Raw genomic sequence first — 21,247 nt, forward strand, 5'->3', positions numbered from 1 at the left:
TGGGGCCCGTTCCTGCAGAAAAAAGATCCCTGTTTGTAATTTTGGCTCGTTGCAACATCAGCAAAATTACTTCTTTTGCAGACGTCAGGCCCGTCATCCAGTCAGTCAGCTTATCCCATCTTCCCCGTTCATCAACAGATTCAAGCCACCACCACCCTTTCATCCCGCTGACGTACATGCAAAGAAAAAGAAAACAGAAACGGAACAAAAAATTGAGATCGACCCACGGTAACCTACCCCTGGCCTTGCTTTGTTTTGACTTGACTGTCTTTTTTTTTTTTTTTTTTTTTTATACAGTACGCGTACTCCTTCTCCGCGGATCGACAGTAAATATACTTCCAAACTAAACACCACTAGGCCATAAGTCGTAATCATCTGCGGACGCTTTTTTTTTCATCTTCTTGAGACATCGCGGGCGGCGGCTCTTGGTCTGTCTCATGGACTATCAGTCAGTCACGTGAATCTGGTAGATCTTTGTACAGTAGGTTTTTTGTTGTCTGTGAAACTAGATTTGATCAATTTATCGGACTCTTGGTTTTTTTTTTTGGTTTTTTTTTGGCCCCAGTGTTTTCACTTGGTCATGTCTGTCTTTCTCTCTCTTTTCGGCATTGCCAGCTAAAACCTGGAAGCCTTTCCATCATCCAATCTCGGAGTCATCTGAAGGCTGCGTGTGGGATAATATCACCACTGGAAGCTTCGGGTAAAAGAGCATGTTTTCCCGAGGTATGTAGGAAATTCCCGATGGCCCATTCCTACGCCACATAATGCCATCCCTCACATACAATAAACGCAAAATACAATGATTATGCCGTCTGTTTGTTGCTTGGATCGTCCTCTCGCCGACATATAATGCTTTCTTGTATGGCATAACCATGCCAGGCCCAAGCAGGATGGTAAACAAGTCAGCACACACCTATTTTATGCAACCTCGTCGTCTTGTTCTAAATATCAAAAGTCTGCCTGTCATCCTGATTTCTGCTTAACGTGTGATTTTCTCCGATTGGTTCGTGGGTAGCACATATATGTGATGATGTTGACATTTTGCACTTTTGAGATGATTGCCAAATCTTCTTATTTTATACGCTCTTAGCCTTCCTCTGCAACAATCGTTTTTTTTTTCTGGGGGTTGTTTTTTTTTCTCGCCTCATAATTGTCGTAGCCACCAGAATGGGCCCTTGTACAACTGTTTATGCTTATCGCAAGGCTCGCATTGCTCTTCAAAGTGTGGCGAGTCATGTGATTCTGAATAGCATGGGCTGTTATCAACACAGCTGGCAAGTGCCACACACAGTATGTACGTACAATGACAAACTATGTACAAGCCTCTCAAGGTGGTGCGGCTTGTGGATACCCTATGTTCGGCCTGTTCGGGACCGACGACAAGGTAGAGACTTATTGTCATGCACCACGCGTTTGAGCACAGCCTCCTCCGCCGAGTTCCGAGGAGTGCAGTGAACACAACCGGCCTGATCCCGGTCCTCACAGAACCGCATAGGTGCGGGACCGCGCCGGAGCAAACCTAACGACCACTTCTGGTATCTTTCGTAGTATAGGGGTTAGTATGCAAGCTTGTCACGCTTGAGACCCGGGTTCGAATCCCGGCGAGAGAGTCCCATCTACGGCATCGTCAGGATGTCTCCGTCTGCTTTTGCAAGATTTCTGTTACAAGTTTCTTTTTTTCTTTTTAAATACCATATTCCAATCTGCTGTGACTGCAGTTATTCGACTCAGGGCCCTACTATGTTTGGATCCGAGTTCTCGGGCAAACATCCGAGACGGAGCCGTGAACCGCACGGTGGTCAACTGGTACGGCCCCGGATTATTGGCGAGAAGCGACGATGAGTGCATGTTCGATTTTGAATAATTCTGCTACAGGAATCCCGAATCCTGACGCCGCTCACCATCGTCGGTCGCCTTTGCTCCATGTCTAGAAGGGGAGGTTTGGTACGAATTTTTTAAGGAATAGGTGGTACTTTGTATGCACACGGGCCCGGGAGCGTCGCTTCATCTCGATCTTTTCTCTTTGGTGTGTGGGTGACGGGGACACGTGGCGGGGAGGAACCGTTTTGTGCATCGCTGCGACTGAATGGGCGCCCAGAGCCGAGACGGCCGTAACGGTTATCAAATGGTCTGTCTACCTTACCCAGCTGTTTGTTTTACCCTTGCGAGTGAATATGATTGACAGAATAAAAGAACGTCGCAATTCAACCAAAGCCGAATTCGATTGCCTTGCCGATACGTAGAACATATCTTTTTTTTTTTTTTTTCGATTGCAAACGATTGCAAACGATTGCGGTCGCTGGGGCGGGTGATATGTGAATGTAGAAAATTTTTATGATGGTGATGACATTGACGATGACGATGACGATGACTATTTTGGGGGACCCTGCATTCGCATTCGCATTCGGATACAACGCACACACATTGGTTGAGGAGGCTGTGAGCCAAGGCTCGATAAGTACGATAAAGTTATGTGCTGAAGGAATCAGGAAGCGGGCTTGGCGGCTCTTTCCAACTGCCATTGTTTTTTCTTGTCTGGTAGCTTCTCACTGGACGTTCGCAATCGCTTAAAATTCCCAATGGGGCTTGTAAGTCGACCTGTGCCACCACACCGCGCTACATGACACCGCCATGTGCTGAACGGAGATGAATCTGGTACCTGTTCAAGCTGGTGATATGCTGGTATTTTGGTGAGTTTTAAGCACTAACGCGGTTGTTTGTGAGTTGTTTTGTCACTTTCCGAATCCGAATCTCTTTTTGGTAAGGCTGAATGACGCTGGCTGTGATTATTATCATGACTTCTCTGCAGCCAAGAAGCAAAAAAATAGACTAGAACTAGGTAGTGATACTGTAAAGAAATGAAGGAAGGATTCCATGATGGCATACAACTGATTACCTGCATTTTGAAGGAAATACTTTGCTATATATTGCACGACATGCAGCTCCGTTCAGATCTCAGTCACCTCTGTGTTGGAACTCGTTAATGCTCCAGTCTGAGCTGCTCCTGACCTGGACTGTCTGAGTTCCGTGTAACCACTTTCAAGCCAGTCAGAAAAACAAACTGACCAAAAAAACAAACGTCCCTACATCCCTCTTTTCTCTCCACTTTTAGCCATTAATCAATAATTCAGATCTCTTGGGATATCGAATGTTTCCCCCAAGTGCTTTCTTTACCTGACAAGACCAACTAGATCAGCCATCTACATACAGCTCCTCAACCCTCCAAACCCCAAGGTACCTACCTACCTTACCTACCTACCCAGTCCAGGCATGGCTCAACCTCAGCAACCACCTCCTGGCAACATGACGGGCGGAGGTCCTCCTCCACCAGGTCGAATGCCCGGCAACTTCATCGTCTTCGGTCCCCGAGCCAACTGCACTCTGGACCTCTGCCCCGTCGAGATGAGCGTCTACGGCTACCGGCCCTCGCTGGCCGCCAACGGCGCCTTCATCGCCCTCTTCACCATCGCCGCCATGATTCACGCCTATCTCGGCATCAGATGGCGCTCCTGGTGGTTCATGAGCTGCATGGTGACCGGCTGCTTCGTCATCACACTGGGATACATCGGGCGCATCATGCTTTACTACAACCCCTGGAGCTTTGCAGGCTTCATGATGCAAATCAGTATGTTGTGCTCCTTCTTTTTCTCCTCCCCTCCCCTCAAATGACCGTCCTGGCTTTTCTTGCAGCAACCTCCCAGTCGGCTGTTCAGCCTGTGTTGCCGCACTTGGTGTTAGGTTATACCCTCAGGATCACAAATATTGACGCCAAATCTCGTTTTGTCCTCCCACAGTCCTCGTCGGATCCGGTCCCGTGTGGTTTTGTGGTGCCATCTATGTCACATTATCCAAAACGTGAGTGTCTTACCATCCTCTATCATCTTTCCTCTTACTCTTCTCTTGCTACACCTTTGCCACCTGCGCCACGTTCAATATCCAGCGAGGTCTTGTACCACCATTAAGTTCATCAGCCCCTAAATCCCATCCAAGCTTGAAATAGACAGACAATAGGAAAGAGGAACAAAAAAAAAAACACCCACAAGCTAACCTTCAACACTCTCCAAACCCCCCACAGCGTCACCTTCCTCTCCCCAGCCTACTCCCGCATCCCCCCACGCCTGTACATCTGGATCTTCATCCCCTGCGACGCCATCGCACTGATTCTGCAGGCCGCGGGCGGTGCCCTGTCGACGACAAGCAGCGGCGCGTCGCAGGTCGGCGTCGACATGGGCATCGCCGGCCTCGCCTTCCAGGTCGCCACCATGACCATCTTCTCGACCGCCATGGTCGACTACATGGTGCGGTACCTGCGGTCGCCCACGGCCCGCGCCGACGGTAGCATCATCCAGGTCCTCGGGGTCCGCCTCAGGCTCTTCTTCGTCGGACTGGCCTCCGCGACGGTTCTCATCCTCGGCAGGAGTGCTTACCGTGTGGAGGAGCTCAGCAAAGGTTACTCGGGCCCCAGCATCAGGAACGAGACGCTTTTCATCTGGCTTGAGGGAGTGTGAGTTGATGAGCAAATCTTCCCTTTGGACAAAAAAAAAAGAGAAAGCCTATAACCGATAAAGAGAAAAGCTGACTGGGTGTTTTAAACCTGATTAGGGTAATCGTCGTGGCCACGTATCTGCTTTGCATAGGCCACCCAGGCATCGTTTTCAGCAAGTGTAGGCAAGGTCGTCCGGAATCTACCGACAAGATTGCCATGTCCAACGTCAGGCTATCGTCAAGGTCTCCCGAGAACCGAGTGTGAAAGAAAAAAAAACCCAAAAACCACGACTCTTGTGATACTTTTTATTTCTGGTGCTCTCATATTCGTGTTCTCCCTCTCCTTTTTGTCTCTTTTCACTGTCTTAATTTTTTTTCTTCCTCATGTCTAGAGGCTGAATGCCCAGCAATAATATGCTTCAGAAAAAAAGGGGGTTCCGAGACCCATAGATTCTCGCATTTCAAGGGGACGTTTAGCAGGGAGCTGGCACAGATTCAACTCATGACTGTTGGCTTGGGTAAAAATAAAGCTCACCCAATGTCCAGATACATAGAACTTGGCAAAGCTAGACACTAAAATGTTCTAGGTGCAGGCGCCCTAGTCCCTAAATAGAAAGCTACGCATCAGATGACACCACGGTAGGGCGACGTGATTTCGAATATCATGATGCAACGAGCAAAGTGATAGCTGACAGAATCAATAAAAATGATTTACATAAAGAAAATGCAGATGGTCTATCAAACTCATTTATACACCTCATCCCAATTCGCAGAAAGAATTTTCGATACTTTTTTCCGGATAGGCACATTTACTTTGACGGTACTTATTCCCTTCTAGGATAGGCATACTGGTCTTCCCTTTAACACCATTCGTGCCATTGGCTAGAGACTATTCCATAAGAGGTTTGCCTTCTGCATTAACAGTTACACCATCAGACTGCCCCTCATCTTCAGTAAGTACGGCCTTTTCGTCCGATGCAAACTCCATCTCGTCGTTGGTGGTGACATCCTCATCTGTGCCGTTGGCCGATCCACGAAGCAGTAAGAGCTCACGAAGGTCGTCCTCGCTTATGATGCTTTCTACGCTACCGCGCCGGATATAAGGACGCGTCTCTCTCCGACCACGCTCGATAAGCCTTTCGATGCGCAGCCTGTTGGAAATGAACTTGATCTTGGGAAACGTCGACTGTTGGCCCTCATGAATCATGCGCGCGAGACGAGCCATGTCTGGGTCAGAGAGGATGTGCACAAAGTCGGATAGAATCGTCTTGGGCCAGATCGTGACGGTTCCGCCAAAAGACTGTTGCAGCCACAGTTGCGACCAGTCCTGACCCAGTGGTCTAGGCAGTAGCTCCAGCTGCCGAAGCACTTTGAGCCACTTGGTGAGGTCAAGCTTGATGTACTGCTCAGTTGCGCTGCCCAAGAAGCCACCCCTCCATCCTCTGCCACGACGATGCGTGACGGGCTGTCCAACCGAGCCCCTGCTGCTGAAGAAGAAGAGGTTGATGTGTGGGTTTACCTGGCTGACAATGGTGAAGTTGACATTGAATTGCAGGTTCAGCGCACGGATGGGAATGTCAGTCCGCAGGCTTCCATCTTTCCACTTGTGCCCAAACGAGTAGGGTGCAAGATTACCATCTGCTTTTTTCATCATAAGCACCACAGGGTTGAGGATGCCTGGCACAGCAGCCGAAGCCAAGACTGCAGACCAAATAACACAGTCAGGAGAGGTCAAGTAGTTGCAGAGGATGGTTGGCGAGTGCGGGTCGGCGGGCACGCAAGAGACGTTGAGGATGCGGCCAGTCCTCTCATAGGCCTCTCTGAATGTCATGGACCCATGTGACCACCACGAGCACTGCTTAGCCCAGTCAACCGAGTCGAATCTGGCCCCGGTGGACCACCACCTTCGGAACCAGACAGATATGGGCTCCCTGCACGCCGTGATCTTGGTAGAAAGGGCCGGGACCAGTAGTTTCTTTAGCTCCTCGTTGGTGCGGGTAGCTACAAGAGCCGCGACTAAAGCACCCCCACTCGTTCCCGTTATGACGTCGGGAAGAAGGTCTTCTTCCAGCAAAGCCTTGACGACGCCAAAGTGGTAGTAGGCGAACGATGCACCACCGGAAAGGCAGAGCGCGGTACGTCCATAGTTTGCGCTAACCCGTTTGAAAATGCTTCTCTTGTCTTCCATGCTGAGCTGCTTAGTTTCGAGCAAGGCTGTGAGACTTTTCTCGACTAAAACCATGACAATGTCTCAGATTAGCTGCACGCTGCATTAAGCAAGGGTTGGGAATGGGTCTAATGCACGCACCTTCGTCCACGTAGTTCTGCACCAGGTTCTTGGTGCCGTAGTAAGTCTGGCTATAGAGGCGAGGGTTCTCCACACCAACAAAATTGTTCTTGACGCAAGCCTCGATCAGGACCTTGAGATCCTCGATTGGCGTTGTTTTGCCCTCACTGGAAGACGACGATGATTGAGAGCCGCTGGCTTCCATCTGCGCCGCTCTTATCCTGGAGCGCCGAAGGGAATCCCACACGCGCCGAATGGTCTTACTGTCATAGTAGGCGAACTCATTCTGCTCCTTCCACGCCTCATTCCCCAAGAAGTTGTCCAGGTCCCGAGCGGCCGTGACCCAGTCGGGATATCGTGAAGTGGCTCGCATATTACGGCGAAGCTTCTCTCTACGGCCCCTCCAAGCCACAAATTGCTCGTAGAAAAAAATGTAGGCGCGCGTGAACAAGTACGTGACTGCCAGCCCCACAATCCATGCTCCGACTATGAGCAGAAAAGGCCACTTTAGAAGCCCGTATAAGTACCCCTCACGAGTCTCGTCACGCGTTCGGCGTCCCGGCGCTACGGCCTTGGAACGCTTCCGACGCCGCGAGCCCTTCTTTTGTCGATGAGTCTGTGAGCCTATAACTTTCTCATGAACGGGGGCCCAGTCCGACTGTGCTGTTATGAACAAAGACTGGCTCGAGCCGTTGCCAAACCCGTTGGCATTGTTGGTATCGTTCTCGCCTGGGACAGGTGCAGTCTCGCCGCCAGCGGCCGCCGCATGCGCAGCGACGACTTGTGCATCGTCGGGTAGTACGCTCGAGGCGCGCTTGGTAAAGTCGAAACTGCTAAAGCTTCGCGCGCTGGGACTGCGGGGAGATGCAAGGCCGTCGTCGGGCGGCTGGGTGGTATCTGGGGCCGATAGCGCCTGAATGAAGGCCTCGAGATCCTCCGGGCGGAGAAAACTGACATCAAAGTCGGGAAGAATCGAAGGGTCGTAAGCGTCTGGTGGGAAGCCATATGCCCTCGAGGGGACGTTGATCTGTTTCTCGGGCATTGTTATGTGACGTCGAGCTCCGCCGCAGGACGTTCTTGTCACGCTGCGGCGGACCGTGAATTTGGCAAATTGAGTGTCACCCGTCGGGTGAAATTAGGATGGGAGTAGGTTTTGTCGTTGAGTAGGTAGATTTTGAAGCCTGCAAGATTCAAGTTTTGTCGCTGCAAGATGTTGGGGGCTATAAACCACAGACGTTCGTTTCTCTTAAAATGGGTAGTCGTAACCGAGGCAAGAGAACCTCGTAACAGAGATGAATGCGATCTCCTCTTTCTTCTATTGTGCAAGTCGGATGCAAACAGTTTATGTCGAGTTAAGAATTAATAGGAGGAATGTACAGACGACAGAGAAAATAATGTTGATGGTTAACCGATCATCTGTTGTCCGCAGTCTGTTGTTGTCGTAAAATAGAAATTGTTCGATAATGGTACATTGAGATCACGTTGTCCATGAACGCGGGCTTTGGATTGTACTACCCATGGCTTGTCTCTGTGAGGGTGGTATGTCAGTCAGTCAATGCCTGTCATCGGGTGCAGATCGGGGGTGGGCGGCTTCAGCTTCATGCGGGCCATAAATGACGTCGATACAGGGGATGGTGTCCTTACGTAATCGAGATTCCCATCTAGAATATCCGTAGGTAGTCGACCAAAGGTACCTCCCGCTTCACCTGAGCGATCTTGTCTGAAATCCAAAATTATATTAAGATGATGCTTAATCTGGTTCCTTAGAGTGGATAAAGGATCACGTCTGTACAGTCAATGGGGATGCTTTATATTCTGCAACCTGCAAGCCCGGCTTTGCTAGTTTACCCCAACCAACCCACCGTACGTTTTCTGCAGCCGGTTGGTCTGAAAAAAGTTATCTAGCTGGAGACCGGCCACTTAGATTCAAAAAGAAATCAACGTTGAACAACTTGCCTGCCGCGATGGTCATGACAATCATGCATGCCGGGATGTGGACTTGGGAAATGTTGGTAAAAACAAGCACCATGTCATCAATTACATGTGCTTCCCAACGTAAGGAGGGGCAAAAAAAAAAAAAAAAAAAAGCAAGTCCTTCTTATTCGCCTAGCATCGCATTACCAAAAACAGACTGTGGAATCCACCAACATACAACGTGGAGGGCAAGCCTACAAATGCAATGTAGCCTCATTCCGTAGAGCAGCCCTATGACAGCCTGCGTCTATACCCAGAGAAAGAACCCCGTGCACAATAAAAAGTGACATGGGCAAACCAATAAGCTTGGCGGATTAAACAGCCATACCATCGGAGAGAGAGAATGTATTGCGCCTCATCGCCAAACCTTCCCACTCCTAAAAAAAACAAACACCCCCGACTTGGTATCTTTCTCCCTCTACACGTACTGCGAAAGCCATCTGATACCCTCACCGTAGCCTGCGCGAGTAAGTCGATGTTAGTTAGTTTTGTGGGGCCACGTGTGGTCAAGATAGGTTAGGACGCCACGGGTAAAATGCACATACCTTGCCTCATAACAACGGAGCACATGAAAACCTCGATGGGCCTGATACCCTCCAAGGGCACCTTGCCCTTTCCAGTGGTTTGGTAAAGACCAAGCTGGTGCCTCAGCTCCTCCTCCGAGATGGCCTCGGGGTGGTCGATCTTGTTGCCCAGGATGACAAACGGCACCTTAGCCAGCTCCTCCATTGACAACAGAGCATCCAGCTCGGCCTTGGCCTCGGGGAAACGGTCGTGGTCTTTGGCGTCGACGAGGAAAACAATCCCATTTACCTCAGGGAAATAGTCCTTCCAGAGACGGCGGGCTGGAAAGCAAAACCGTTTCAAAACGTCAGCATTATCAACTTCCATGTACAGACTTGCGCGCCAGATGACAGTGTCATCCGAGGACGTGCGTGTCCGGTGCATCCGAAGTAGCATGTAAATAATGTCCTACCTTGCTGATGACCGCCCAGGTCAAAGGTGGTGAAGCGGACATTGCCAATGGCAAGTTCCTCGGAGGCTGATAGAGCGGCGCGTGTCAGAAGAATTCTCACGGGTTCGGTTATATCAGTTCAACGTCGTTCGGGTACTAACTCGGGTGGAGAGTAGGCTGGAGGATGGCGACACGGTCATTCTGTTGGCCGGGGAGCGGAGTTGTTAGTTTCCGAACCAAACCCCAGATTTATGACCATATTCGGTTATGGGAGGATAGTAGTATCTAGGACACAACGGCGAACCTTCAGCATGTGCAACAATGTGGTCTTTCCAGCATTGTCAAGACCGAGGAAAAGCAGCTTGGCGTGCTTGTTGAGCAGGCCGAGCGACGATAGCACATCGTAAAACCAGTTGATGATCCACATTGTGACGAATCGTTTGTTATGTTGCGCTGTTTTCGAGACTTGCCGGTTGAAATCGGTTCTTGGTGATAAATTTTTTTGGAAGAGCGCGAAGAGGGTTGCCGGCAACTTTGTATCTTACTTTTTTTTTTGTGTTGCTTAGCGGCTGGTGTTTCTAGAAGTTCAAGGTGTCCGCAGTGATCAAAGCTCCAACGGGACCTTCACCTATAATGCTTGTACCCAAAAGCTGTCTTGTTCGTAAGGTCCCGAACATTGATGCCTGAGGTTTGAGGGAGTCGGTTGTAGGTGCCATACGCCACTATGATGAGCTTTCTTACTGGTCACTGATTAAGGACCCACACCACCCAATCTTTTATGGGGCCAAATGTGAACTGGTCTCGAAGGTGTGCTAACTGTCAGTTGGGACTTGGTGTGTTGTCTGTGAATCAGCTGTTGAGTCGTATTCAACATTGACTTGAGCCTAGGAACGAACATAGTACCTACACACGGTAGGTACCTTATCTTCCGCCTGTTAGATAGGGAAGTAGGGTGCTCACCTCCGCTGCATTACATAGTATTTACAAACAACTGCTTAACGAACTAATAAGGATTTAGATACCTTACCTACCTACCTACCCACCTAAGATACCAACCTACTTTCCAAGACACCTTTTACTTCAAGCAGAGGTGACTGGATATTTCCAAATTCGTGTTGCATGTTGGTACCTCGGCTGTTGGTGAACCAACACACCCAACGTTTGGAAAACTCCTGTCAACCAAGGAATATCATTCAGATTTTGCCGGAGATAGGGCCCAATAAAACTGTCAATTTAGTCGTCTGACGGTTCATTGGCCACCTCACTGAAACAATCAACTAACGTGAATTTAATTTGTGTGTGGATTTTGGGGTATTGTAACAAAATGTCTGGATACACAGAGATCCTAATATTACAGGTAAGTCCATTGCTAAGGGGCCATATCCCGTATCGCTGGACGGAGCAGAGATATTGACATGGGCGCTTGTGGTCTTTGTTACCAGAGCAGTTCACCCTTTTTCCCTGGGTCGCCCTTACTTGAACTATCCTTAACTGGGTCTTGGAAACCCAAGTTCTTGAACTCATCTCGAGCCATCAGATTACTACAACAATAGTCCATTTAGCGCGGTGCTGGCGGTGAGAAGTGATTCTGACAGTTGAAGTCGCTTACTGATCCATTCGACAAGCCAGGTACGACTTGGCAAACTCACGACACTCGTTTTCGTTGACTCCCCTGACCTTTTTCATGCAGGCAAGATATGAAGTCATGACATGCTTGCACTCGCCATCGTGATCCAAAGGAAAGCTGCCCCGTTGTGGACTATGTATGCTGAGGTTAGAATATGAATAGCACAGATGTATAGCCTCGATTGCCCTAGTAAGGGAGGGACAAAAAAAAAGAAGAAAAAAAGGAGGTCCGGCAAAACTCACGGGATAGGCTTTTGGTTTATTTGGCCACCGCCTGGTCCACCGAATGCACTCATGGCAACTGAGAGATTGCACCAAACACTGCTTCAAAATTGCAAATGGATAACCCCAGCTCTGTGAGTCTGCACGCTTGGGTATGCTCTTGCGAAGTTCTTCAGCGAACCAGCATCAAAAACAACGAAATCTGGTAGAATCGATTCAACACTGTGGATCCGGGCGACTGAATGGACCACACATTGGTGAGGTCAGCTCTTGACTGGCCGTTTTGCTCCGGACTGTCAGTGGTCTCTTGTGAGATGGATGGAGCCTGTCTTCCTGCCTTATGCACGGTTGATTGCGCCGCGTTTTCCTCCAAGTCGCATGGGCACTGGGTTTAATGTTTAATTGGGGGCTCGGGCAAGTCGGGGGGCGCCGCTCTACTACGTACAGTACTGTACTGTACTGTACTCTACTGCTGCATTGCGGACATCCATGGCAGCCTGAGGCAACCAGCCAGGATCGCGCATAATTCTCATTTTCCAGGAAGACATGCCTACCGGAACGCGATTGCACCCACTTGGATGAATCGATAGGCAATTAATTCTTTTGCCCCTTGGCCCGTGGGACAAAAACAAAAACAAAAAAATACCAACAGACACCCAAACATCAAACATGCACTAACACGATCTCCCTATCTTTTATTTTTTTTTGGTCTTGTCTTGCCCTGTGGTTGTGTTCTCTTCATCCAGTCTTGTGCAAAAAAAGGCCCTGGTTACTGCAGCTGCAGATTACCATCCGAAGAAATTCCAGGACGGGAGCTGGCCTGGTTGCTACCTGCCTTACTCTGACGTCGAAGCGGCATCCAGCTTTCAGCAGCCCAGTGAAACAAACCCGTTTGCTGTAAACACCAGGCTCCGTGTCCACGCCCTGGGCTTAAGCCGACTTAGCTTATCAGCCACGCCGCCATAGAAAAAAAAATTAAAAAATTCTAGTTATTCCGACAAATTTCTTGCGATTCGATCTCGATTTTGTTTCAAGGTCTCTTTGCAGACCACGGAAACCCATTTTCGCCATGGCCGCCCTCGGAGACGATTTGTTGTCCACAGTAAACAAACTGCAGGACTTGGTGTTCAACACAATCGGCAACGACTCCCTCGATCTACCACAGATTGTATGTGCACGCACTGGTCGCCGCAGTGGGAGGAGCAACATCCCTTGGAGCCCGTGGTATACAATACCTGATCTGACTGACTGACTGACTGACTGACTGTTTGTCATGCGCACGCAGGTTGTCGTTGGATCCCAGTCAGCCGGAAAGTCTTCGGTCCTCGAGAACATCGTCGGAAGGGATTTTCTGCCCCGTGGCAGTGGGATTGTGACCAGGCGACCTCTGATTCTCCAGCTCATCAACGTTCCTGAGGAAGATGGCGCTGCGGTCGATGTTGGCTACAGGTCTCCAGACGCCGCTAGGCCCGGCGAATGGGCAGAGTTTCACCACATACCCAACCGTAGATTTACAGACTTTGGCGATGTCAAGCGCGAGATCGAGAACGAGACGGCCAGAATAGCAGGCACAAACAAGGGCATCAACCGACAGCCTATCAACCTTAAAGTCTACTCACCACATGTTCTCAACCTGACCCTTGTTGACTTGCCCGGATTAACAAAGGTATGTAATGTGTTGTCACCTGCAATGTTTCTGGACTTCATACAAGTTGGACCCTCAAACTTAGGCCAAGGAGACGAGGCTGACTTTTGTGATAATGCTGTTTATAGGTCCCAATTGGAGACCAGCCCAGTGACATAGAAAAGCAAACACGCACCCTCATCTCCGAATACATTGCCAAACCCAACAGTATTATCCTGGCTGTTTCTCCCGCAAACGTCGATATTGTCAACTCCGAGGCCTTGAAACTGGCCCGTCATGTTGACGGCCTGGGAAGGAGGACTATCGGTGTTCTCACCAAGGTAGATCTCATGGACCATGGCACCAATGCTCTCGACATTCTGTCTGGCCGCGTCTATCCGCTCAAGCTTGGCTGGGTCGGTGTTGTCAACCGATCGCAGCAGGACATTCAAGGCAACAAGCCCATGGAAGATGCGCTCAAGGCCGAGTCGGACTTTTTCAAGCATCACCCCGCCTACAGGAACATCTCGACCCGCTGCGGTACCTATTTCCTGGCCAAAACACTCAACCAGACGCTCATGTCACACATTCGGGACCGGTTGCCAGACATCAAGGCAAGGCTCAACACCCTGATGGGACAAACGCAACAGGAGCTGGCTAGCTATGGTGACATGCACTTCCACGGAAAGGAACACCGTGGTTCGCTGATCCTCCAGCTGATGACCCGTTTTGCCACGTCCTTCATTTCCTCCATCGACGGTACCTCGACCGAGATCTCCACCAAGGAGCTTTGCGGAGGAGCCAGGATCTACTACATCTTCAACTCTGTTTTTGGAAGCTCACTCGAATCGATAGACCCCACATCCAACCTGACAGCCCTGGACATTCGCACTGCCATAAGAAACTCGACTGGCCCTCGCCCGAGTCTTTTCGTTCCAGAGTTGGCCTTTGATCTCCTCGTAAAGCCCCAGATTAAGCTTCTCGAAATGCCGAGTCAGCGCTGTGTTGAGCTTGTCTACGAAGAGCTCATCAAGATCTGCCACACCTGTGGCTCTACGGAGCTCTCGCGCTTCCCCAGGTTGCAGGCTAAGCTGATCGAGGTCGTCTCGGATTTGCTGAGGGAACGGTTGGGGCCAGCGTCGACGTACGTTGAATCGCTCATTTCCATCCAAAGAGCGTATATAAACACGAACCACCCCAACTTCCTGGGTGCGACGGCTGCCATGAGCAATGTGGTCAGCGAGAAGCAAGAGCGGGAACGGAAGAAGATCATCTTGGAGGAGCGCGAGAGGCGAGAGAAGCGGCGACTCAAGGAGCTCGGAAACGGTGAGAACGCTGAGGACCAAGACGACACTGCAAGTGTAGCTGGTGGCGAAAATGCGGGAAGCACAGCGCTTCGTAAGCAGGTTGCCAAGGCGGGTCGGAGTCTGTCACCGGGCATCCGGGAGAACGGTGCGGGCGGCATCGCGTCGACCCTGAATGGGATGGGTCGTTCGGCATCACCGGCACGATTCAACGGCCAGGGCTTAGGCAACGCCAAGGATTCGTTCTTGACGTATTTCTTTGGCAAGGACGGACCCGGAGGGCTGCCAACAAGCCAGCCTTCAGCACCTAGGCATATTACGCAAAACTCGCACTCTGGCCTCGCCCCAAGTGCGCGGAGGAATGAGGATAGGATGTTGAGGTCGCCCATTCAAACCTACCGTGATACTGAGCAGGAGATGGGTCTGGAACCTGGCGGTGGTGATTCGTTTGCACAGCCATTTGTGAGTCCATCTCAGCTCTTTGATTACCTGGAATGAGCAGGATTGTTACCATGATAGTCTACTTGTGCTTACTTCGAAATGCTGACCATACTTTTTCAAACCAATCTAGGGTCACAGTGGAGAGCCGGCATTGACCGACAGGGAGGCCATGGAGACGGAGCTCATCCGTGCACTCATCTCGTCTTACTTCAACATTGTCCGCGAATCAATTGCGGACACGGTCCCCAAGGCCATCATGCATCTGCTGGTGAACCACTGCAAGGACGTAGTGCAGAACCGGTTGGTGAGTGAGCTGTACAAGGAGGCCTTGTTTGAGGAGCTGCTTTACGAGGACGATGGTGTTGTCAAGGAGCGCGAAAAGTGCGAGAAGCTGCTTCAAACATATCGCGAGGCTGCGAAAATCATCTCGGAGGTGGTATGATGAAGTTGTTTTGTGTCATGTTGGACTAAATGTAAATACGGTGAGAAAAAGAGGGTGGTATATGGAAGGCGGGAAGAGTGCGAAGGAAAGCAGGTATAGGTATCTGTTCCGGTACCTAACCTACCTTTACCTACCTGGCACATGTAAGCTTTTCGGAGGACTTGAAGTTTGCTGATTTGGGGGACAGGGACGCCGTTGAGGTTGTCGTCCCCATTCCAGCTGCAGCCACCCCGTGTTGTTTTTACCCCTCTGCTTGGGGGTGGCATGGCATGTTTTTACCATATACACAACTCCTTTTATCTCCCTCCCATTACGGAGCGATGTAATTCAAGCTTACGCCCTTTTTATATTATGCGCACACCTATTCCAAATCTGATTCTGTGTGCCTCTCTGGTCGTCACTGTTTCATGGCTTTTTGAGAACCAGGTGTTGTTGTATCCTATCAACCGACGTTTCATTGCGGATTGATTGTATAAATTGGGATTTGACCTTTGATTTTTCCCAAGGGCGCCTTTATATCTCTTGCCTGAAGGTTTCGATTCACGCCCAGTGGATGTGCTCAATCAACTCGACCATATGTTTTAATCCCTTTAATCACATCCGACCAGCAGCCATCCCTAGTTGGTTGATTTGCATCTTCATATGTATTCCAAATGAGTTTACTCTGTGTTGAGATCATGCATCCCATAGTATTGGATGCTTCTTTGTTCTACATTATAATTACGTGATTCGTTGGCCCCATACCGGGCTACAAGTACATTCTATCTCTTGTACATGGTTCCTCCGCTGTATCTGCTGGTATCCTGACAACTACTGCTGAAATATCTGTCGTAGTGCATGAATGGGTTTTTTCTCCTTCAATCTCAAGTTGATCCTCATTTGCAAAAAAAAAAGGTCACCGCACAAATTTATCCCAAGGACCTTCACATATATCTCGGCCGGCCTGAACCAATAGGCGGAGGCGGGGCTGTTGGGTAACGGGGGTCATACTCCTCAGCAAAACCAGCATCTGGACGAGGGTGAGAAACCGACTCCTGTCTGACAAAAGGCGCTGGTGCTCGTGAATCGTACATCGAGTGCGCGGATTGACGGGACACGGGTGGAGGATAGTTTGCACCTGCGGGCTGGTCGTAGGTAGGGTAGGTACTTTCGCGATACACAGATCTCTCGGCCGCAGGCGGGCGAGCATTGCTGCCAGCGTAGTACAGCTCTGGTTCGGGACCCCGCCTGACTACCGGTCTTCTAATGTAGTATTCGCCCTGAGCGTCACGGGCCCTGATGAGCTCGTAAGTTTCGTACTCGACGGGCGGGCGGGAGCGGCGCTCCTCCTCATGAATTCCGTAGTAGTCGCGAGAGGCCATCGGCGGCACACGGTCATAAGATGGCATGTCTTGTGAAAGGCTAGCTCGATGACCGTATGGCGCTTCTCCATGTGGGGGTGGAGGGCTTCGTTCCCGGTAATGTTCAGGCGGAGCCTCGTCAGCATACCTGACAAATCTCGGACCAGGGGAACGAGACCGACGTCGTTCCTCGGCCCGTCCGCTACTATAACGCCGATACTGCGTCTGGGGCCCCGGGTATGTGTCTGAGTCCCTGCGTGGGTCATCAGCATAAGACTTTGTGGCGGGCTGCTGGCTCATGTTGGCAGCCGCGCGATTACGCTCCTGGTCCAGGTAAAGCTCCAATGCTGCCAACGGGTCAGAGCCCTCTCGCTCAAAAGCGTTGGGTGCCTGATGCGTGGGCGGTTGGTGCTGTTGTCGGAAGGTAGGGCTGGGAACCAGCTCCTTGGTGGGAGGCTTGCTAGGAAGTGAGGGCCTGGAAAGTGACATGCTCTGCCGAGAGTGACCAAGAGGCCTAATCGTGCCGTTCTCAAGTTCCGAGCCGATTGGGGCTGGCCTTTCATGAGAGACTGATTGTGCTCTGTCAGATGCCCACATGCCACGAACTTCGTCGCCCTGCCGGCGTGAATCTTCATCGCCATATATGGGATCATAAACATTGGGTCCGCTCCTGTTTGGCCGTGGAGCCCAGTCATCAACTGGCCGGTAGGTGCCGGGGCCATTATTGTTGCCCTTGCTGCCGTGCCTCCTTTTTTTGTTCCTTCCATCCTGCCCTTGTTGCGATTGAGCGCCATGAGAGGACTTGGGAGCCCCGTCGCCAATGGCCCCAAACTTATTTCCGTTTGCATGGCCGTTCATTGCCCGCGAATCAGCAGCCAAAGATCCCGAGTCATAGAAATTGTCACGTTTATCGAGCGGTGCATCTGGCAGTGAATTGGCGGTCTCAGGGGCACTTGACCAGCGGCCTTCTCGTGCGAGATGAGAGTTATTGCTGGGAGGAGCAGGAGCCTCGAATATCTGAGGAAGCGACTCGCCCAGTAGTTTTTCCTTCTGTTTGTCGCTACTGGCAGATCGGCGAAGGGCTTGCATTCCAGCAAGGTCGGGGAGGAGTATCATGTCTGAGGTCCACTCAGGAACAGGAGTATGCTGGCCTGTGGCGATGGCTGGCTCAACATGCCTGCTCTGGAAGTGATTGACTAACTGTGGCATGGAGAACGACTTGCGATCCTGCTCTGTTGGCGGCGGGTTGACGTAACCAGTATGGCAAAGCTTGCACAGCAGACCATTTACATTTCGAACCGGTCTCATGTCCTTGTTGCCTGAAAGACCATCGATGAACATGGTAAGCGGTGCAGGTTCGTTGAATTTAGCATGGAATCGTTTCGCCATGTGGTAAATGATAGCCTGCAATCTCGCACTTCCGGGCAGGTCTTTAACACTCGAAGTCGAATTCCATAGTTCACGGGAAAGCTTGGCCATTTCTTCCAACTGGACACGATAGCGATCTGCCCCTGGCTGGCCACCACCATAAACATAGCCAGGGTTGCTTGGATAAGTGCCATGGCCGTGGCTATATCCCCCCGCAGGTGGCTGTGGTGCGGGTTGAGGGGGTGCAATGTTAGGAGGGGACGGTCCATATCCCGAAGGCGGGTAAACAGGGGCAGGTACAGGAGGCCCTGGGTACTGTGGATGATAAGGCACCGGAGGTGCCTGATAGGCCGGAGGACCGTACACCTGCTGGCCCGGACCAAAGCTCGGTGGCACATACGAGGGCCCCGGCGCGCCACCCTGGTAGGTCTCAGGATAAGGGGGCGCAACATAGGGTGCAGCAGCCGGAGGAGGGGGATACGTCGGTCCGTGCTGTGGAGGAATCGAAGGAAGACCATTCTGGTAAGGAGGGTAGCCATGACGAATTTGCCCGGTCTTCTGCTGCTGAGCGATTTGCGCTTGTGCCTGGTTGTACGATTGCCGAGCTGCTCGTGGATTCGGGCGGAAAGGTGGGATTTCTGGCCACTCGGCACGCCAGTAGACCACTATGCTCCCGAGGCTGAGAGCACCAGTGTGCTTGGCCGCGTAGTGTTGAACCACGCCTTCAAAACCATAGTACTTAAAATTGGCGTCGCAGCCGTTGCACAGAAAAAGCTCCTTCCTGAGCGACTCTGTGTGAGGTCTGATTTTGACGTCAAAGATCCATTTCATGTTCTCCAGCGTCAATTTCTGAGTAAAGGGACCTTTTGGTGGGTCAACAATTGGTTCCTTTCCAAGTGCCCTCGCGGCGGCGGCATCCTTGGCAACATCCGCGTAGAACTGCTTCCGGACGTGCAGTAGCACGCTGGCTGCAAACTCTCCGCACATGTCCTTGGAAACCTTGTCGCCATCGTCCCAATTCTTCTCTATAAAGTCGTCAGCATAACGCGAGATCCGAGCCCGTAAGGGTCCTTGTAGTTCGTCCCAGTCGCTATCGGACACCTCGTCGTCCTTGTTGGCGTCTGCAGCCCTACGGCGTTCTGCTAGCTCCTGCTGCAGAGTGGCCTGTAAAGCAGCCTCTCTCTCCCGCTGTTCAGCATCTGCCCTTTGTGCAAGCAGGCGCGGTTTAAGTAATTCCCAACTACTGTCATCCAGCGGTGTGATTATCTGTGTGGCGGCTTGAAATGATGGTATATGTACCAGCAAGGTAGGCTGAATAGGCGGATCCAATAAAGCGGCGCGCCGCTCTATCTCAGCTCTTCGTGCAGCTTTTAGTTCTGCCACCTCTTCCCGGGTTCGTTCATGCTTGGTTCCAATATTGGTGCGAGGGGGCAGCGAGGCAAGGCCTGTTGCCACCGCTGTGTCGGCACAATACCTATTAATCTACATTCCGGTTTTATTTCAGGGAGTACCTCGCGTGATTCTAGCTTACCTGAGTTGGCTACTGAACTGACGGTTGTTTGTGCACTGGCTGATCCGGAGATGTGAGCTTGGGTAGGGATCGAAGTACTCGAGATTTCGATAGCCTCCGGCTCGTAACCGATGTAAAGCTTAGACCGTAGCCTGTCGATGCCACCAGAGCTGGCATAATTTTCCCATCTGGATGAGTCTTGCTGCAGCTCGACTCCCCTGCCTTCGAGTCCTTTGAGCCACTCTTCTGTCGTGGCCATACCCAGCGCCTTTACTTCCAAAAACTCTTTTTTCAGCCGATCCACACTTTCTTTCCAGAAGAGTTTCGTGTACTGTGCTTCTTTTGGTAGCAGCCCACGTTCGGCCATGGTGGTTGAGTATGCATCCAGCCTGTCGGTCAACAACACAAACGGAATCGCAACCATCAGAGCCGACGGAGTAGAGGAAGACAGCAGTAAGTCAATCTCCTGTGAAATAGTCAGACAGCGTTGCAGAAGTCTGGAAAATGGAAGATACAAACCTTGACAGAGTTTTTGACGAGACAGGGTCCACATGTGCGAGTTGCAAACGGCCACACAACTGCGACGCTGTCCATGCCGGGTCCGGGGGAAGACGCTGTTGTTGCGTGGGCGGCATTGCCGACACGCTTGCCACAGTGATGGCAAGCTGAAGAGCATGCCAATTTCCACATGTCAAGTTCAGACATAGACTTGAGAGGAGCGGGCATGCAAGGCCAAAATGCGCGCCTTGAAGCCTTCCATAACGAGTCTGGCTTCAAGACGACGGCGAGACGCAGAGTCGTGGACGACTCCTGAGATATTGATGGTGTGCACGACGAAGGATCGAGATATGAGTGGAACAACTTGTTGACACCCATGAGATTCCCAAGAGTTTTGGGGGGACAAAAGGTGAAGATATAATGCCATATCTCAGCAGGTAGAAGAGAGCGGTCCAGTGGAAGGGGTTCCTTCGCTGCAGGAGCAGGTGTTCCTGTGATAGAATCCAGCTTCACCTTTTTGGACCTTTCAGCAGTGGTCTCTGGCCCAAGTCTATCATCATCCTGCTTTGGCTCTCCATCTCCTTGTCGATCGTCCGTTTTTCGTTTGCGAGACGGCTGTTCTTGTGCATCTTGGAGGTGGTCGAGTTGTCGGTGCGGCTCGCTGGTTTGTTCGTCTGAGGCGGCTGATAGGCTATCGGGAATGCTGTGGTCAGATTTGGAGTGAAAGGAAGCATCCGTTGTCGCTGTGGTATCTTGGCCATCTCTGTAGATGGAGCTGTTGCTGCCCATCTCGTCGGTACCATCGGAATCCAGGCTTATTTTGTCAGGGCCTGAAGCTACAGTCGTTGGTGCGTCGCCAGCTGCAGACGTTGCAAACCCTTCCGGGCCCAGAGAACTGCCAGGAGAGGCTGTGGAGTCATGCATGGAGATGGTGACACGGAAATTCCTTCTCCAAAAAATCAAGAACAGACTTTAGGGAAACGGGCATTGGAGTATGGTATGCACAAGGGAAAGGTACGACGATAGAGCTAATGCAGTCGAGCAAATGCTCGCCACAGATGCAGGGAGAATTGAATGAGAGAACACTTTTTCCAAAGTGAAAAAGTTGTTCGGTGACGTGTTGGAAAAAGCCAACGGGCAAAGTTTTTTTTTTTTTTTTTTTTGTAAAAAA

The 21,247-nt window shown here is 51.0% G+C and overlaps 6 protein-coding genes across 6 annotated transcripts; 2 read left to right on the plus strand and 4 right to left on the minus strand.

Moving 5' to 3' along the window:
• Positions 1–3,270: 3,270 nt before the first annotated feature.
• Positions 3,271–4,801, plus strand: PgNI_09878 (uncharacterized protein; the record flags this gene model as incomplete). Its single annotated transcript, XM_031129859.1, has 4 exons — positions 3,271–3,625; positions 3,795–3,855; positions 4,076–4,504; positions 4,603–4,801. The coding sequence occupies 4 exons, from the start codon at positions 3,271–3,273 to the stop codon at positions 4,748–4,750; spliced, it is 993 nt and encodes a 330-aa protein (XP_030977712.1). The 3' UTR covers positions 4,751–4,801.
• Positions 4,802–5,145: 344 nt separating this feature from the next.
• Positions 5,146–8,265, minus strand: PgNI_09879 (uncharacterized protein). The gene is made up of 2 exons (XM_031129860.1): positions 6,794–8,265; positions 5,146–6,717 (listed from the first exon to the last, which is right to left on the minus strand). The coding sequence occupies exons 1-2, from the start codon at positions 7,812–7,814 to the stop codon at positions 5,375–5,377; spliced, it is 2,364 nt and encodes a 787-aa protein (XP_030977711.1). The 5' UTR covers positions 7,815–8,265; the 3' UTR covers positions 5,146–5,374.
• A 583-nt stretch (positions 8,266–8,848) lies between these two features.
• On the minus strand, positions 8,849–10,341 carry PgNI_09880 (uncharacterized protein). The gene is made up of 5 exons (XM_031129861.1): positions 10,006–10,341; positions 9,863–9,902; positions 9,723–9,788; positions 9,292–9,591; positions 8,849–9,205 (listed from the first exon to the last, which is right to left on the minus strand). The coding sequence occupies exons 1-5, from the start codon at positions 10,126–10,128 to the stop codon at positions 9,165–9,167; spliced, it is 570 nt and encodes a 189-aa protein (XP_030977536.1). The 5' UTR covers positions 10,129–10,341; the 3' UTR covers positions 8,849–9,164.
• Positions 10,342–10,923: 582 nt separating this feature from the next.
• PgNI_09881 (uncharacterized protein) lies at positions 10,924–11,929 on the minus strand. The gene is made up of 2 exons (XM_031129862.1): positions 11,571–11,929; positions 10,924–11,460 (listed from the first exon to the last, which is right to left on the minus strand). Exons 1-2 carry the CDS (start codon positions 11,621–11,623, stop codon positions 11,307–11,309), a joined length of 207 nt encoding a protein of 68 aa, XP_030978148.1. The 5' UTR covers positions 11,624–11,929; the 3' UTR covers positions 10,924–11,306.
• Positions 11,930–12,145: 216 nt separating this feature from the next.
• PgNI_09882 (uncharacterized protein) lies at positions 12,146–15,699 on the plus strand. The gene is made up of 4 exons (XM_031129863.1): positions 12,146–12,717; positions 12,835–13,215; positions 13,323–14,939; positions 15,049–15,699. Exons 1-4 carry the CDS (start codon positions 12,619–12,621, stop codon positions 15,358–15,360), a joined length of 2,409 nt encoding a protein of 802 aa, XP_030977538.1. The 5' UTR covers positions 12,146–12,618; the 3' UTR covers positions 15,361–15,699.
• Positions 15,700–16,022: 323 nt separating this feature from the next.
• Positions 16,023–21,241, minus strand: PgNI_09883 (uncharacterized protein). Its single transcript, XM_031129864.1, has 3 exons — positions 20,098–21,241; positions 19,600–20,044; positions 16,023–19,525 (listed from the first exon to the last, which is right to left on the minus strand). Exons 1-3 carry the CDS (start codon positions 20,998–21,000, stop codon positions 16,284–16,286), a joined length of 4,590 nt encoding a protein of 1,529 aa, XP_030977539.1. The 5' UTR covers positions 21,001–21,241; the 3' UTR covers positions 16,023–16,283.
• Positions 21,242–21,247: the final 6 nt, after the last annotated feature.

Source organism: Pyricularia grisea, assembly GCF_004355905.1.
Source record: "Pyricularia grisea strain NI907 chromosome Unknown Pyricularia_grisea_NI907_Scaffold_7, whole genome shotgun sequence".
NCBI classification, from domain to species: Eukaryota; Fungi; Ascomycota; class Sordariomycetes; order Magnaporthales; family Pyriculariaceae; genus Pyricularia; species Pyricularia grisea.